At 36.8% G+C, this 17,664-nt stretch overlaps 1 protein-coding gene across 8 annotated transcripts in view; it reads right to left on the minus strand.

Annotated features, from left to right (window-relative positions):
• Positions 1–247: 247 nt before the first annotated feature.
• cep128 (centrosomal protein 128) overlaps positions 248–17,664 on the minus strand; it is a 57,260-nt gene continuing 39,843 nt past the window's right edge. For 6 of the 8 annotated variants that reach the window (XM_017302312.1, XM_017302310.1, XM_017302309.1 and 3 more), the window contains 7 exons: positions 16,943–17,135; positions 13,886–13,935; positions 12,873–12,896; positions 5,769–5,846; positions 5,501–5,614; positions 1,937–2,045; positions 248–960 (listed from right to left, as the gene is read on the minus strand). In XM_017302312.1, the coding sequence (XP_017157801.1) occupies positions 887–960; positions 1,937–2,045; positions 5,501–5,614; positions 5,769–5,846; positions 12,873–12,896; positions 13,886–13,935; positions 16,943–17,135 (642 nt within the window). In that variant the 3' untranslated portion in view covers positions 248–886. The other 2 variants (XM_017302311.1, XM_017302314.1) reach the window with 2 other exon arrangements.

The raw sequence follows: 17,664 nt of genomic DNA on the forward strand, positions 1-17,664 counted from the left end.
GCTGGTGTCACTGATTTTGTTTTATGCAGCGATGTTGGCGCTTGATAATCAAAAGGTAACACTTTTTTAAAACTTGTGTTCTCTGCTGCATTGTGATTGAATATGAATATTACTAACATGCTTTAATACAATAAAAAAATAGCAAAAATAGTTTAATATTGTTAGTTATTTTTAACAAATGTAAAAAAGGGATAATGATTTTAACTCAATTCCTGACAGATATTAGTAAAAAATTTACTTTGACAGCTTATGGTAATAAATGCTTAATGTATAAATTTTATTTAATAAATGTAACGTTAAAAACAAAGAACATTTAAAAGCAAAGACATTTTATAAAATACATATTAGAAACTGTGACCTTACTTCGCAGTGCATTTGTGGAACAATTCATAAAAACAGACATCTGTGCTCGTTTCCTTAACAAATGTATACTGCATCGCACAAAAATGAAGAAATGGTCAAACATTTCATGATGAACACAGTACAAGAAGTTAGGAAAAACAACTGCAGCTTGTTGAAAAGGCACCAGTTTTGTTGGTCGCTCGAAAGTTTTAGCACAAACACATTGGCATGATGACAGATGACAACAGCGACACGTGCAACAGTAAAATATATTTTGGCCTCAAGCCTTATAAATATTTTAAATACAGGTTCTTTTAAATGACATCAAAAGTCTTCACAGTTGTGCTTCTCTTACAGCGAAAAGACGAGCCGTTACTCCTTCAATGTTTAAGAAATGTCTCTAACGTTCCTGAGGTACTTGGAGGGGGATTAGCGTTGAACCGGGGGACCTCTTACCACAGCGGAGCGGGTTGTGGGTGAGCATCAGGCGGCAAGAGATGCTGAGGTTTGTAGAGATCTGCGTAAAGGTTTGGTCATCCCTGAACTAATGCGTGAACGGTCGAGACCCCTCGTCTTGGGCGTCATCCAGGTCTGTGACGGTCAGGCGTCGGGGAGGGGCTGTGGCAGGGAGGAATAAAGCACGACAAGCTCAGTATTTTAGTGCTTGATCAAGGTTCTGCTCCGTCTTCTGAAAGTTGTCATGCGTATTTACCTGTTATCCATGCTCTCACTCAAAGTAGGCAATTTTAAAAGTTAGAATGGAAATACCAGTAAAACTCTGTCAGTTTTGATAACAGTTGGGTTGTTTCCAGGTGTGTTAAGTGGTGCCATACACTGCAACAACTAAGTCTTATCAAGTACTTTTGGTCTAGTTTCTAATGTAGATGTCTTAGTACACTTCAAATAGTCAAAATAACTTACAAGTAACCTCTCAGCAAGAAGTAGAAGCTTGTTTAAGTCAATGATTCCTTAATATTGTTGATAAAAACATTCCAGCTCCACTGGCAGATCATTTTATTTACAGCAAGACATTTTTCCCAAATGTTACCGGTTAGAAAAATGGAATCATCAATTACTGCAACACTAATTATGTCAAGGTAAATGTGAGTCTTTGCATTTTTTGGAATATAAAAATCTTCAGATTTGTGGTTGTGGAAGAAATAAGAAGCCGCAGACAGGCACTTTACTGATTTTTGTGATACATATTTAAATATTTAATCTTTAAGCAAGAAGTAGCTAAACTAAATGTTGAAATCTACATGTTGACATCTTTTCACACTTTTACAGAAGGATGTGAGGTCCTTCTGCAGGGAGCGTCCATGTTTTCAAACAGATTTCCTAAAACCTGCTGCATTCACACTCAAATCCAGCTGGACTTAAGTTTTTCAGCGTGCGGCAGCTGCCCTCTACTTGACTTGGCTTGGGAAAACTGAAGAGAATAAATATCCTTATGAGATCCGAGAAAGGGCTGAGAAATGAATGTGCAGGTGGAGAAGATGGGAGATTTAAAATCTGATTACAAAAGGAAAAGATTAAAAGGAGGAAGGAGAGCTATGATCAAAAGGTTCCCAGCAAGAAAGGGATGCACACTCACAGAGACAGTCAGGCCTCACTGTGCTGCTCAGGAATGTACTGGGGCCTTTGATGGAAGAAGAAAGAGCAGCTAGTCTCAGACTCCTGGAGGTGGCATCCAACTTCGCTTCCTGGAAATACAAAAAGATGGAAGAAAAATAAACTTTGTGGGGGAAAAAAAAGACTGTCATTATGAGGCGTAAATAGTGGGGCAACTGTATCTGCTGGGTACCTGAAATAACTTTTTTTTTAAGGCCAAACTTCAGTCGCTTTCTCACAGCTGGAAATCAGAGGCAAGGCTAATAGAGCTTTATTGAAACTGTCACAAAGATAGTTGTGTGTGGTCACTGCAAGTCAGACTCCCAGCTTGTGCAACTGCTGCATTTCTAAAGTTTTGCCGATAATGTTATTTGCTTATCTGGTGGCAAATTAAATGAACAGATAGTCAAAAATGAAACAAAGTTTGTAAGGAAATTGAAATCTGGGATCAACACAATTTGATCTAAAAAAAAAAAAAAAATGGTACTTTTTTTTTTTTTTACCATGTTGGGCTTCTAAAGCAACAAATATGTTGCTATGTTTAGTAATGTCGATTCACAGCAAAAACACATGAAGACTAAAGGAAATCAAACCCACTGTGTAGTTTTTTTCTTTTTGCTTAAAGTTTACATCTGCACAAAATCAGATTAATTTAAGGTTTTTAATTATTTATTTGAACTTTTTTTCCCCAGCTGGGTTTATAAAAAAGAATACAATTTCTAATTTTTTAAAAACATGAACTAGAAGCACAAGTTAAATTTTTTTCTGAAAAATTCACACAATGTCAAAATGATTAATGTGGGTTCCAATAAATATATTTTCTTAGCTATATTTGATTAAATGGCAGTTAGGCAGAAACCACACTCTTTTTGTAGCGCTCAGCAAGCTCTTGGTGTAATTTTAATTGCATATTTGAGTACTCATTTTATTTCAAGTGGTACAGCCCATTTTAATTAGTTGGTTTTCCCAGTACGGTCCTGGCTTTTAAGTATAGCTCGCAAATTTTCAATAGGGTCAAGAGAAGTTGTTTTAAAAAGCTAATATTTGTCTGATTTAATTCCAAAAAACTGTTCTGATGTACGTTTATATTCATGCTTGTTTTCCTAAAGTGGATGAATACAGTTTACATAGCAGTTTGTTTTCCTCTTCTCACGTTCTTTTTACCCCTATTAACTTTAACTTGAAGTAGCATTAGCTTCTGCTAAACACTGTGCTGGCATAGCGCTTTAGCGTCAGTGAAACTTATATTCATTACTACTGCTTTAGGGTTAAAGGAACTAACGTTTTGCAGTGGTAATGACCTCTGATATTTTCTTTAATCTGAGGCAGACAGTTTTGCTGTTCCAACAGCACAATAACCCCAAATACACATAAAAATAGATTTAGCATGCTAACATTAGCCTTCTGGAAGGGCCCTCAACCCAACTAATAATCTAATCATCTATGGCAGGACACTAACTTTTTTAAGCAAGCTCTATTAATTCTGATCAGACGGTCAAATATCCCACCAAAAGTAGGTCATACATTTACAAAACTGTCCATATTAGGGCCTATTACTATAGAAAATACAAAATTTTAATTAGTGCAACAAATTCTTCAAGAAAGTCAGTCTGTTTTATTAGTCCATCCTGAAATAAAGTAAAATTCAAATGAATCATTAATAGCCCCAAGTTACCATTCTTGCTGATGATGTGAGTATATAAGCATCTGATTGGAACTGTACATAGATTACAGATCAACATTTGAACCTGTGAACGTTTTCTTCCACCTGTTTTTGTTTAAACAAACCACAAGTGAGCAGCAGTCATTAAGCTGATGCAAATGTCACTTATCACTTATCATGGGAGTCATTAAGCAAAGTGAGAGGTAATCTAGAAGAGCAAAACCACTTATAGAGTGACTGCACGACTATTTAGAGGAGGTTGCAAACTGCTGATAGCAATCAGCTGTCAACAGTGATGTCTTAATGGCTCCCCCGACTGTTTTTCCAGCAAAGAACATAAATGGGGCAATTAAAGGAGACTGGTAATCGTTAGGTTTCATTTGAACGTCCACTTGCGCTGCTGCGCACTCGGACCTTCTACGAGACATTACTGCCACCTGAAATTATTCATTTATTCATAGAACTTGTAAATGAGGTGCGGTACATGCAGTAGCTTGTGTGTGGGTGAGTTATTCATGAAAATGCTGTCAGAGTTAGAAAATCCTTATCCAAACAGACGCTGTTAGAACAATTCAGTGATATTAGGTGGACCTGGATAAAGGGCGTGTTGCTGAGAAAGGCCAGTTTTTAAAAAATAATTAAACATTTCCCTCTGTGTGTGTGTGTTCTTGTTTATGTGACCTCCTGGACCTTTTCAGATCAACAGGCCTTATTGGGACAAAACCAGTGATTCCTTAATTAAACTGGACAACTTGTTCATCAACAAACATCAAGGTGCAGAAATGACTGTAAATAAAATACAACAATCCATTTTCAAAAGCAGAGTTGTCCAAACTCAGCCATGTGGAATTTAAAGATGAAAGTAATTGAAGGACATAAAAATCTGATTTTTTTTTTTTAATTAGAAATGTGGAAATACATCCATCATCCCATCCCCCCATAAAATCAACTAAACATGATGTTTTCATGAAATGAACAAAGTGGTATGATTGGTGAAGAGATCTCTAAATCACATCAATACAAAAAATAAAAATGTTGTATTAAAAAAAGCCGTCCAGTTTTCTACATTTCCTAAAATGTGATTTATTAAAATATCTACTATTCTACCTATAATTTTCCAGTTTATGAAAAATTTAATTTGTAAAAATCTTGCCACAAAAAAAGTTCTTTAAAAAGTGTCCCTATATACTAAACACCTGTGTTGATGAGCCAAATTTGGATCGAGGGCCACATAAAACCATTCTAAGGGCCACAAATTGGATACCCCTAGTCTATACTTCCATAGCCATGGGGGGAATCAAATTTTGTCAAGGACAACTATTCAGGTAAGAACCCTGTTCCTATCACCAATTGTTACTGGCCCATAGACAAAGAAGACTGGACAAATTGCCAATGAGACCGAGTCCTCTTGAGCAAGGTGGAGATTTCCCTGCTTTCTGCAACGAGACCCCCCAGGAGCGACGTGAAAAAAGGTTGACACCCTTGGGAACGTTTTATACAGCAGAAACTGACAGAAACACAAACCTAAAGAGACAGCAGGGATCAATCCAGAGGTGTAAAGGTAAACAGTTTTCAGGTTTATAGCCTGAACTACTGAGGGATTTTACAGACAGAACTATTAACTCACTGGATGTCCTGTTATTATTAACAGTTAGTTAGCAGCTCTTCTGTCTGTTGAGCTGTGCTGATCCAAACTGTTTAAAGATCCAGCCTTCCCAGGACAATAAAGCAAGGCCTTCTTTGGTAAGCAGTTCTGATAAACACTTCTCTGATTTTCACATTTCTAGTCAGCTTTCTGGGACAAATGGCATTATTTAAATGAATCGAAGTCAATGCAACAGCTTAGACATAAATACAAATGTGTGTGTCTATACTGTGTCCTACTCTGTACTCTTGGATTTTGCGTTTGGACTCGTCCAGCTGGTCCTGCAGGTCCCGGACGATCTCTTTGTATCTACCACAGCGCTGCTCTACAAACGCCATCTGCTGCCGTGATTCCTGAACAAACCGAACAGAGGCTGTTGTCACAACCAAGCAGACGTGAGACTCGGCTGTTTCCAACCAAGCGGAGCTTCCTAAAGCCTCAGCAGTGCTGAGCACTGAATTCAAAACAGTTAGAAAAAAGATCCGCATGGACCTGATATTAACCCACCTCGAAATCTTTGAAGTCGTCTAGCAGACAATGTTTTTCTGGAACCGACTCCAAGTGTTCCAGTGCTATTCTCGTGTTCTAGCCGCAAGCACACACACAAACACACATATATATATATATATATGTATGTAAAATCAGTCTAACAGGGAGGGAGTTCAAGGAAACATAATCCACTTATCTCATATTGGAATCTGAATCTTGTAATTAAAAGATAAGAACTGCAATACTTCAGAACTTGCCTAAAAATGATTACATTTTTTTACTTTCCATACATATAACTCTGTTACTTAATGATACCTTCAAGGTACATAAGAAAATCTAGAAATTAAAAATAAGTGTAAGCATAACCAAGAAAAACCTGAAAAAAAAAAACAAGTAGCGAGGATGGAATAATCAAACAGCGTGAAATGAGATTGTTCAAGGTTCACATTAAAACAAGATAACTTCTGACAGCTGCACACTCTGATGAGATATTTATGGGTGTTTCAGCTCTGCAGAGTCAACTGGAAGCTTTATAAAAACAGACAAAGAGTCTAAAGCAGAATCTGTTAGCTGTACGGTTGTCTAGATTTCATGCCTTCCTATTTTACAGTTTCATATGTTATTAGACATTTTGGAAAGATTAACTGCTTTAAAATAACTTGAAAAGTTATGCACATGGAAAGCTTTGCTTAGACGATATGCATATGTTTATCCAGGCAGTTTTTAGGTATTAAAAAGTAAAGAATAGTTTTATTTTCTTTAGCTATAGCAACTTTAACTAGTAAATCACTATCATTCTACCAAATATAATAATTTTGTCTCTAGTGTACCAAAGTGTGCTTCATCTCTGATTTCTTTAGGTTGCCTCTCAGAAAGAAGACTTGCCTATCAAAAAGATTCAAAGCCGTGTAATCAGTATATTTCCTGGCTTTCTGAATATCAGCATTTGTTTTCATATTTTGTCAAAGCAAATAGAAAACTTTGATTTGAATGATTTGGTCATTCAATATCAACAGTCTGTTACAAAAGAGAAATTGCTCTCCATTTTGGACAGAAAAGATTGATAGACAAAATTTAATTTCAGCATCAGCAAGATTTCTTAACGGGTTGGACAATAGATGCTCGTTTTCTTATCTGTGATAGATATGTAAACTCACAGTTTACATATGTGAGTAAACTGAGTTTACTCACATACCATATGTTACATATGGTAACATATGGAGTTACCATATGTAACTCCATATGTTACATATGGTATTCACATAACTGTGAGTTATGTAAACTCACAGTTATGTGAGTTTACATAACTGTGAGATATGTAAACTCACAGTTTACATATCTAAACTGTGAGTTTAGATATGTAAACTCACAGTTTACATATCTAATTTAGATTTCTAAATACTTGAAGTAACTTTGGAAAAACTATGAGGTAACAAATAGGCCTGTTCCAATAAGCAATAAATCAATTAATCGCATGAGAAATTAAAACAAACTCAACTTATGTGATTTACAGTTTTTCTTTTTTCTTTCTTTCTCCTAAAAACTAGATGACAAAAGTGGCGATTTGCTCTCAACTAGGTCCTTTTTATGAAGGGCATAATTCAATTCATTTGTTGTTTCTGTTGTTTTGTTAATATATGTTGGATATTTAAAATGTCTTCCAGTTCCAGTGTTAAATGTTCATTATAATTCAAAGTTTATTGATCTTTGAGATTGTGTTCTTGCATTATTATGGCATTAGCATTAGGACATTACTTGAAAATGGTCTCAAAACAATGTTATCGTTTATCGCAATAACTTCTGGGACAATCTATCATCCAGCAAAATAACAAGTAAATGCACAGATGTAAAAATTTGGACCAATATTGATATCCAGTATTTTTATTTTTCTTACCGATATTTACATGTATTGTATGTAGTATATTATATTATATATTTCCCTACCCTTTCGACATTGAAAAAACAACACTATTGGCATTGCTTTTCTGCTTCAGAAAAGCAATGCCAATTGTGAGTTGAGTGTCTCAACTCACTCATCGCAACCCAGAATATTTCAGTTAAACACTCCTGTCTTGCGCTGCATCACTGTCACATGGCCAAACAAAAACCACATGACCAACCTCCTCCAGAAATACAAATGGCAACAAGATGAAAATAAAACATTTGTTAAAATCGGCCTAGTTTTAGATATCGAGCCAGTACAAAGATGTTAAAAAATGACTAACATCAGCTGATAATGTCATGTATCCCTCCTATGGGGGTTTATTAAGAAGGGCTGCAACAGAGGAAAGCCTGGAGGTTGGTAGTTAGAAAATAACCTTATGAGACAGGACAGGAAGTGCATCCATTTTGGCTCAGATGCTGTTTACTTTCTGAGAATGAACCTGGGCTTCTGCTCCAGGTTCTGTCAACTCTCTCGGCCAGAAAGATTTGCCAGCTACTCACCAAAGAGCTGTCTAACCAGGGAGTTCACTCTGAGGCTGGAAGGATGTGCAATATTTCTTTCTATTGGAATTCTAAATATTAAGCATTCTGAAAAAACTATTCTGCTGAGAGACTGAGAAGCTTTGGTAAATAAACAATGGAATCGAATTTTAACCAAGTTGATCCAGGCCAGGTTAGTCTGATTGGGTGCATCGTCTCGTCTCGGTTTGAGCTGGCTGGTCAGTCAATCATCTTTTCCCCATGCTTGATCACATCCCATCCCTGACTGCTCTCAAAAGGACACACAAGTCAGAGTTTTTGCCACATTTGTTAGAAAACTGCTCAGAAAAATAATCTATTTTTCAGCACCATTTCTTTACTCTTTCCAGAGAACTGAGAATTTCAAAATGTATAAGAATATCACCATCTGGGACCAGTTTGAGATCTCACATTCTCAGAGATACTGCCAGCAAAGGAGGGAACAATGATACATTTGTAGTCACTGCATCTGGGCAAGCTAAAGAGCCATATTTGGCTTAATCCAGTGTTACCCTAAGATGTTTTTACATTTCTTGGTCAGAATAATGAAGTATTTCCATAGGAGTAAGAATAAGTATATTGAAGATCAACTTTTACACGTTGCTTTACACTATAATATCTTTAAATGCGAGACTGTCAAACTGGGTATAGAGGATGGAACTGGTGAGAAATGTCAGGCATTCCTACTTGGAGTTTTTAAATCAGATTTCTTTTTGTTGTAATTTAGAACTTTTAACTTTTGACTGAAGTAAAACACAATGCAGTTAAAATACAACTTCCAACCAAAATGCAATGACAATGAATGGAGACTTTTACTTTTTTCTTTTTGACAAGCAGAACCAGCCAGAGTACTTGTTCTGTTACATTAGTTATCTGACGATGTGCTATTTGGAAACCTCAGTATATACAGGGATGATACGAGTTTTCAAAAGTTTGAAAACTACTGCATCAGTCTTAATTAAACAGTGACGGATTTGTCAGGCCCACAGTTGGGTCTCCACAAGATTCTTACCAATTTCCCAAAAATGGGACTTTCGGATACTAGTATTTGCTGCAAACAATTTTTAGACCTGACACCCCATATTTTGTTCTCTATTTGTCTGCCTTTGCTCATTTTCAGACGATCCAGTACAAAACTACAATCAGTACAGAAAATAGACAAAAAGAAAGCTGAAAAAGCAGAATAAGCTTAACCACTTAACTGTCACCCCTAAAACACTTACCAATGGACACCAGTGTCCTCATGAACCCATTTATACCTATTGATCAGCTTGAAAGTAAAAACTCCAGATCATTGGAAGAAAAACATAAGGAACAAATTAGAACATCTTTTTTTAGAGGTGTTCTAACATTAGGTGTAGGGTTAGATGTAGATGATTCATAATTAAGAAACAATTATCAGTCAGGCAGAACAACTGTATCCTTTATTTCCCTAATGGATAACATTTGTCAATGGGAAACGCCAAATATAATTTCTGCTTTTAAATGGGACTGATTAGATTGTGGCAGAATATTTGATTATTTTACAGAAATTCAACTTTACAATGACTTTGTAGTAATAACAGGATATTGGTAGGTTTCACCAACTCAAATTTAAGACTTTTAAAGACCATTATGAATAAAATTTAAGACCTGTACCATGACAGAAATGAAGAAAATTGCATATGTAGCAATGCTCTCTACAGACTTAACCCCTAGTGCTGAGCATATTTGCACTTAAAGCAGAACAGAAGTGAGCCAATGGTGAGGACTAACGTCGTCTATCCAACAAGCAATACATTTTCAATTATCCATGATTAACACAAAAAACCTAGCTAGTTAGTGGTAGCACCAACTGTCTTGAGTCACAGAACGCAATGAATATGTCTGCGAGCCACTCGAACTTTTGCCTGACAGAACAAACATAAATACTACACAGAATAGACTAGATTAAATAGTCCTGCCACAACAAATTTAAGACCTGGGATGAACATATAAGGTCAATTTAGATTATTTTTTAAAAATGAGTTTAAGACATTTTTAAGCCTTACTTTTATATGCACAGTCGTAAGACTTTTTGGGACGTTTTAAGGATGTGCGGACACCCTGATGACAAACGGTATACTACCTGGTCGATTCAAAATGCAATCAAGGATTTTTGTCTCAACTCACTCATCGCAACCCTATCTTTACATCAGCAGAGATCTGGCTACACTGCTATATTCACACCTCTGCGGTTAGCTTCAGAAATCGCCCTGTTCCTACTCAGGGTTGGTGTGATTAAGCAGCAAAAGGAAGCTGGCTGTTAGGAGGCATCACCAATTGTCACACTGAATGCCACGCTGACATATTAGTAAGATTTGCTGGGTGATCCTGAGCTGCTGGGCTGAGTGGAGAACGGGTCGATGTGTCCCCGCTGCCGGCAGAAAATGTGGGAGTTGATGGAGGTCCGAGACTTCTCCTATTCCGTCTTGTAGCAGCGAACTGAAGGCTGAAGCTGACAAGCGTAGCGTATAATTGTGACAGATGGGTCGCCGTGTGTTAGACAGGTTCCTACACTTATTTATTTTTAGGGCCGTTAAAGGTGCTTGGGTCAATGCAACCTTTGATCAGCGCAAACGAATTCCTATATGACATCTAATTGCTGATTAAGAATGTTGGCGGTGATCATTAATAGTGCAGATGGTAGAATCAATACCATATTGTCAGCTAGGCTCACTTCTGGGCACCATCAGCAAGACTTGTAATGATTAACGGAGCCTCTGAGCCTCGACTAAAACCATCATTTCTTACCCTGGGTTAGTTTTCATGGGCAGCCAAACAAAGAAATCTTTAGGTTTACTACGTAGTTTTCAAAATATGAAATTTCCTTCTAGCATTTTCAATATCAGTATGGAAAAAAATAGAGAAAATATGAAAATCTAACTTTCTAAAATAAATACTGTCCAGCTGAATGCAGCTACACCTGCTGGGATTCATTTTGAAGTCATTTTCTATGGATCATAAGTTAACAGGTTGATTTTGGTGCAAAAATGAGCTGTTATTCTGTTTCATCCAGTTCTGAAGGGTATTGCATTGGTTTATGAGGGATATTTTAAGCTAGATTCATATGTCTATAATTTCTGAAAATATATTAAATAAATATTTTGATCTGTTATAAATTTAAGCTTTGAAATCTACCGAAAACGAGATAATGGAACTGTTATCGTAGAGATAACAATATTATTGACACAATTAGAGGAATAAAGTATAAGTCAATGTAACTGGATCAAAATTTTGTCATCTTGACATAATACGGATAACGGATCTGGCACAAAATGGCAAAGAAAAGGAAAAATAGAGTTAGTGAGACTTACATTTTTTTTCCAATAGGTTATTTTGGGATAGTGAGATAATGAGACATACTTGTACTTTGAGAGCATGGAAATTGTCATATTTTGACCAAAATAAATCATTTTGCTAACATACCTTCTCGTACAGCCTGCCATGTTTTTATTTGTTATGAAGTTTAAGTCATTTTATTTTATTTAACTTTAGGATTTTATCCCCACAAAGATTCCAAATGTCTTTTGTAAAAAAAGTCCTGGTTGTTTATAGCTCAGTTAAAAAACTATAATTTTGGGGTGTTGCTTCTGTACAGTAACCAGAGTCAAGAATATAAGGGATAGCATTTCTTAAATAATTAAAAATTTCTGAAAAAAAAATTCAAATCTTTTTCTATTAATATTAAACTCCCTGCCTTGACGTTTTGCTATGTAGAAATGAGGTAAGAAAACCTTTTCTAACAATACGCTAAGATAATGAAAAAAGCTTCAAATATGATCTCCACAGAATAAGAAAATAAAGGTTATTGTGACCAAATCAGACAACGAAACTTACTGTGTCAAAAAAAAAGCTTGAGATTCCATTATCTCACAAATAATGAGAAACTAAAACTGGAACAGGAACAGGAACAAAGAAGTTTAAGATCACATTATCCCATGGCAATAGTGAAATAAAAAGGAAATCACAAAAAAGGGGAAGTTTTAGTTTGATCTAAAACAACTGAAATGTTTCTAAAATGAAACTAGGTTGCAGTATTTTTTATCACCAAATAAAATTTTAAATTGTCAAAGGTAAAAGAGCTTGTGGCATTGTTATCTCAACATAGTGAGCACTAAAAATCAAAAATACCAGAACACTGAAAGAGTTCTAAGCTAAGTGACATATGGGGTTATAATGAAAAAGCTTTAGGTGTTATTTTGAGGTGAGATGTTTTGGTGGCTTCCTCAACAGAGCAAGACTGGGTCTCTTTATTTCAACATAGTGAGATAATAAAACAGTCATTATCTCATAATGTGAGCAATTGAAAATAAATTTCTGTGCACAACATCTGGATGTTTTGATTCACAAACACATGCTTATGCATAAAGATTTATGGCTTTTATAGGTGGCTGTGATTCTACATATACACCAACTCACGCTGGACATTTGTGTCAAAATTAGTCTAAAAAAATCAACAAATATTTGAAAACTGTAGCACGGAAAAGTCTTAAAGTTTGACCTTTCCACCTAAACTTACAGGTGAACCAGTTTATGTGGCTAAATCAAATCATGCTGGTATAATTTTAACTTCAATATGACATTCAAAAAAACCTCAATTGAACTTCCACAGTAACACTACAAGAAACTAAATCTTACCATCTCCAGATCCAACACACGATCCTAAAACAGAAATAAAAGGCAACCGATTAGGATTAAGGATGAACTGAAACCTGAACATGAACTAGTGAAGTTCAAACTCAGGATGCTACCATGTGTGCAAAACCAAGTCCAGGTAACAGCTCAGCATAATCAAGAAAAAAAAAGGAAACTCAGCAGATGTATGTAGGAGAGAAAAAAAACCTTGAAAGAAGAGAGGAATAGGGTGTTCTAACATAACAAGGGAAGTAAACGCAGCGGCTGGGGAGAGTTCTTCTTATCACGCTCACAAAGACAAAATGCTCCATCCTCTCCTCCAGCTCCTGACTGATGTTCCCTCGCTAACGATGCATAAGTGATGCTCTGGCTCTTATCTGCCACTCAAACGCACACCTGCTTCTCCCTGCAGCAGGCATCCCCCTCACCCCTTTTTTCTGCAATGTGTTGATGCTTTCCAGCAAGGGTCCTCTTTTTTCCTCCCCCCCCACCCATCTTTCGTTTTAACTCATCTGTGTCCCTCGTGCTTTCCGTTTTCTGCCTCTTCACATGTAAATCATCCTCGCAGACGCGCTTCAGTGTGTTTATGTGCGTACGCGCATCTGCTTTGCATTTTAATGGGGTGTAAAAGCGCCAGCGAGGATCCGGCGGGGGCCAGTCCACTCCGGCTTAGGTGAGTGGGTGGCCTGCCAAGAGGAGAAAAAAAAATGACAAGGCCTTTAGTGACTTTTAAACTCCAAGGCCTCGTGTCTGCAGTAATTAGCTATTTGCTCAAGCAAGCCCTGGAGGAGTCTGCCAGGCGCACAGCTGTGCAGCAGAGTGGGGTATGGGTGGATTGGGGGGGGCAGCATCAGAGAAATGTGATTCGGCTGGAAAAACAGCTGACGTGCAGAAAAAGACAAAGGGAAAAACGTGTTGTCTCTTTCTGAAGTGGAAAGAGGGGAAAGACGAAAACAAATAATAAATAAATTTACAAACAGATCCAGCACAGATTAATGAAAATACATGAATCTGACCTGAAAGCTTCTCATTTCTTCCTCTTTCGCGCGACTCCTCTCCAGCAGCTCTGAAAACGAGGAGACTGCGTGAGATAAGATGCTGCCGTGATAAGCAGAGCTCTCAGATCCACGCTCACTTTGAAAACGCTCCCTGAAATCCAAGCTAGCTTTATTAATCCAGAGTGCGCTCTGCTCGTTTGCTGGTTTTGTTTTCTCCAACATCCAGTTCCTGCTGTGCGACTTGTGAAGTTACAGCCGATACAAAAACTGCAAACAGTTCAATTTTATTCTAACATCTTTAGAACAGAGTTTTCAGTTTTCTTGAAAATGGCTGGACGTGGCTCAAGTAATCTTCAAACGTTCCCATGGAGAACGTAGAACGTAGTGGTATAAATTCATAGCGCTACTTTAATGAAAGAAATATGTTACAGCATATTTTTCTGAGTCCAGTTTGCAAAATTTTATTTGATTGTTTTGTAGAGCAAACAAATAAGTATTTTTAGCTAGAAATCGAAGTGTTTTGCAAAGTTTTAAATAATATTTTTTAAATATAAAAGAATCTGATTAACCATGTTTACAGTTTATGCTTCACTTAAATTACAGGTTTTTATTTAACTCTTGTGCGTGCGAGGACTGAGGCAAACGTAGAGGACTGTGGCAAATGATACAAGTTTTAAGTGTGTGGGGTCGGTTGGACCCCATTTCTAAACACTAGTGTTAAATAATAAAAAATAATTTTTGCCATTCAGCAAAAATGGCAAAACCGCTGTTAGTGCTCTGTTAGTGGTTGGAAATCATCTCTAGCTAATATAGCTAATATAACAAGCTAAAGACGATGCACATGTTATATTTGCTTATATTTATAAATACAGAAGAATATAAAAATAATAGCAAGATGTCTTCCTGTTTTTACTGATAGTAATGTTTTTATTTTTAGAAGTGAGCACATCCTCTGGGAACTGTCTGACAGATTGTGTAAGACTGACTGCAACCCTGTGTCAACATGATGCCTGTTTACAGAAATAGTGTGCAATGTCAAGACTCTTAAAAAAAACCCTTCAACTTTAAATATGAGGGGTTTGGCAGCTCATTGTGTGAATGTGCATAATGATGTCTGTGTTTACTTGTTTATGAAGCCTATCTAGAACCTTCTTTGGTATATTTACTAACCTTCTGAGGACCGATGGACTTCATGGGGACCAAAGCTCGGGCCTAGTTAACTGAACCCAATTTTTCTGGGTCAAGGGTTAGGGTTTAGAGGTATGATGTGAATCAAGTTTAGTTTAAACTTAGAAATATACTGTTAGTGTTAGACATAAATGCAAATCAATATAAAGTCCTAAGTGTGTAACCAGAAACACATTTTTTTCAGACAGGTCACAACAAAACAAAACTCATAACTATAAAGTAAGTTATAAAGAATATCAATAATAATGAGTTAGCATGTCACGAATCATACAGCAACAGTCTTCAGTCAGAGACTTTTTCAGATTTGTTGTAAGACTGACTGCTACCGGAGATTCTTCCTGCCTACAGCAATATTATATCATTTATGTGACAGCTTACATCAGTTTATATATCTCAAGAATATATAAAATCCTGAAGATGACTGTTTTCTTCCTGTAACAGATCTGAGCACAACCAATTTTACAGAAACAGGGTTTAAAAAAAAAAGACTAAAGTCAAAATGATAATTTCTTCCTGTGGAACAACTTTCTGGAGCCTCCACAGTCCGAGTCTGTTTTAATCAGACCTGAAACCAGCTGGAGGATGATAGTCATAGTGGCCTAGTGCAATCTTTGCTGACTCAAGCTCAGTCCCATTTCCCCTGAAAGCCGTGCTGGGTTCTATAAAACCAGAACCACTCTTATCTCTGCATGCAGGGCAGAGTGGCTTTCAAGTGAAGAGGTCAATGAAGAGGAACTGTACAAAATAGACAGATTGCTGCTAGAAGCCAATAAAAGTACTGTTTCTCTGTGGAGAAGGGGGGCAATATCGGGTCAAGGGAAAAACAAATGTAAGAATGTGTGTGTAAGAATGTATTTACTCTCAACAAATGCCTATTGGATTCCATTATTAAATGTTGTGTACGGATTATTGCTGCGGTTTAATAAATGTTCTGTATGAAGATTACTTTAGTTTTAGAATGATTTGAGGTCAAACTCTAGAAGAATAAAACAAGAATCTGTTACCCTCAGTGTTAACATTGAAATTTAAGACCTGACAAAAAAAAGAAATCTAACATATTTTTGACCTTGTATACTGCTGCATGACAACAGTATACAAGAGGAGTAATCTCATCTATAAACCAAGCTTTGCACAGAGATCGTGTTAAACAGAGCATCTTTCAGCCATTTTTTTTATTAGGAGCATATGTTCTGTGGTTGTAAACAGCATGTGTTTAATTACCGTCTGAACGACAGGAGGCACCATGCATAGGGTTTCTTTAATTTAGACTATTTATTAAAGTTTATAATATTGCTACAAAACACCATAAAAAAGTGACACGACTGTTTTCATAATGGCTACCCCACTCTACCTGTCTCACTCTCTTTAAATTCCTCTTCTCTTCTTGATGAAACACATGATAGGAAATGAAAACAAGAGGGAAAAAAGAAAGAAAAAAAGAAGACAGGAAGAAAGCTAGAAAGCTAGAAAGAAAATAAAAAAGAAAATAGAGGCCGTAGGCTAAAAAGAACTCCAATACAAAATCATTAGGATGCTTTCTCAAACATTTATAATGGCAAGGATACAGATGTATAAAAACAGTAAGAAAGATAAAACTAAGTTCACAGGAGGGCACAGGCAGGCATCTTCGTAAGCAGCCATGAAAACAAAACACAGTGACAAAAAGCGTCCAATTAAACGGATTACCGCTCATAAAGAAAGATGCGAGTCTGACTCAGCTGTGTTAGAGATCAGCTGGAGGAGTCTGTGAATCAAAGATAGCTAGGTAGGAGAAATCCTCACCTATATATATTTTTTTTGCCATCACAAGTTCAGCAGATATAGAAGGGCCAAGTGATTTATCATCATCATAAAGGTGTTTTTTTTTCCCTTTTGGTTAAGGACTACCTTTCTTCTCCGTGCTGAGGGAGAGCAGCAGCTTCTCCTGCTGGTCCAGGCGTTGCTGGAGGGTTTCCTGCTCCGAGCCGCGGCTCTGCCTGAGAGCTTTCAGCTCGTCTCTGGTCTGCTGGTGCTGCTTCCTCAGGCGCCGCTCCTTCGCATCGCGCTCTCGCACTTCCTCGCTCAGCCAGCGCAGCTTGGTCTGGTTGGGATCATTCGTAGCGTGCAAGGAAAATGAAAAATGTGTACATTGAAATTGCCATTCTAGGTTGGTTTGTGCGTTGGTGATACTGGTGGGGATTTATCATATCGTATTGTTTATCATTTATCGTGATACTTGTCATGATAAGAATTTGGATTTATTGTTGAGATAAATTCCAGTTAATGACTTTTAAACCCACCAAAATCGTCCATATCGGTATTCTTAATTTTACGTTTTTCTCAACTGTTTGTTCAATAAAAGCATCAATAAATATAAAAAATACGAATAAACTGCGATCAGTTTAGTGATACAAATCACACTTCATTAAATGACTGGGGTCCTATAGTGGATAATCCATAAAATAAGTAGTAACACTTTATTTGAAGGGGTGTGCATAAGATTGACATGACACTGTCATAAACATGACCTGTCATGAACATAGTCTTTATAAATGTTTATGACAGTTGTCATGAAGTGTCATTCGGTAAATAATGACACTTTTAATGCAAAGTTGCTCTAAAAATTGCAT

The sequence above is a fragment of the Poecilia reticulata genome, linkage group LG21 (assembly GCF_000633615.1).
Source record: "Poecilia reticulata strain Guanapo linkage group LG21, Guppy_female_1.0+MT, whole genome shotgun sequence".
NCBI classification, from domain to species: Eukaryota; Metazoa; Chordata; class Actinopteri; order Cyprinodontiformes; family Poeciliidae; genus Poecilia; species Poecilia reticulata.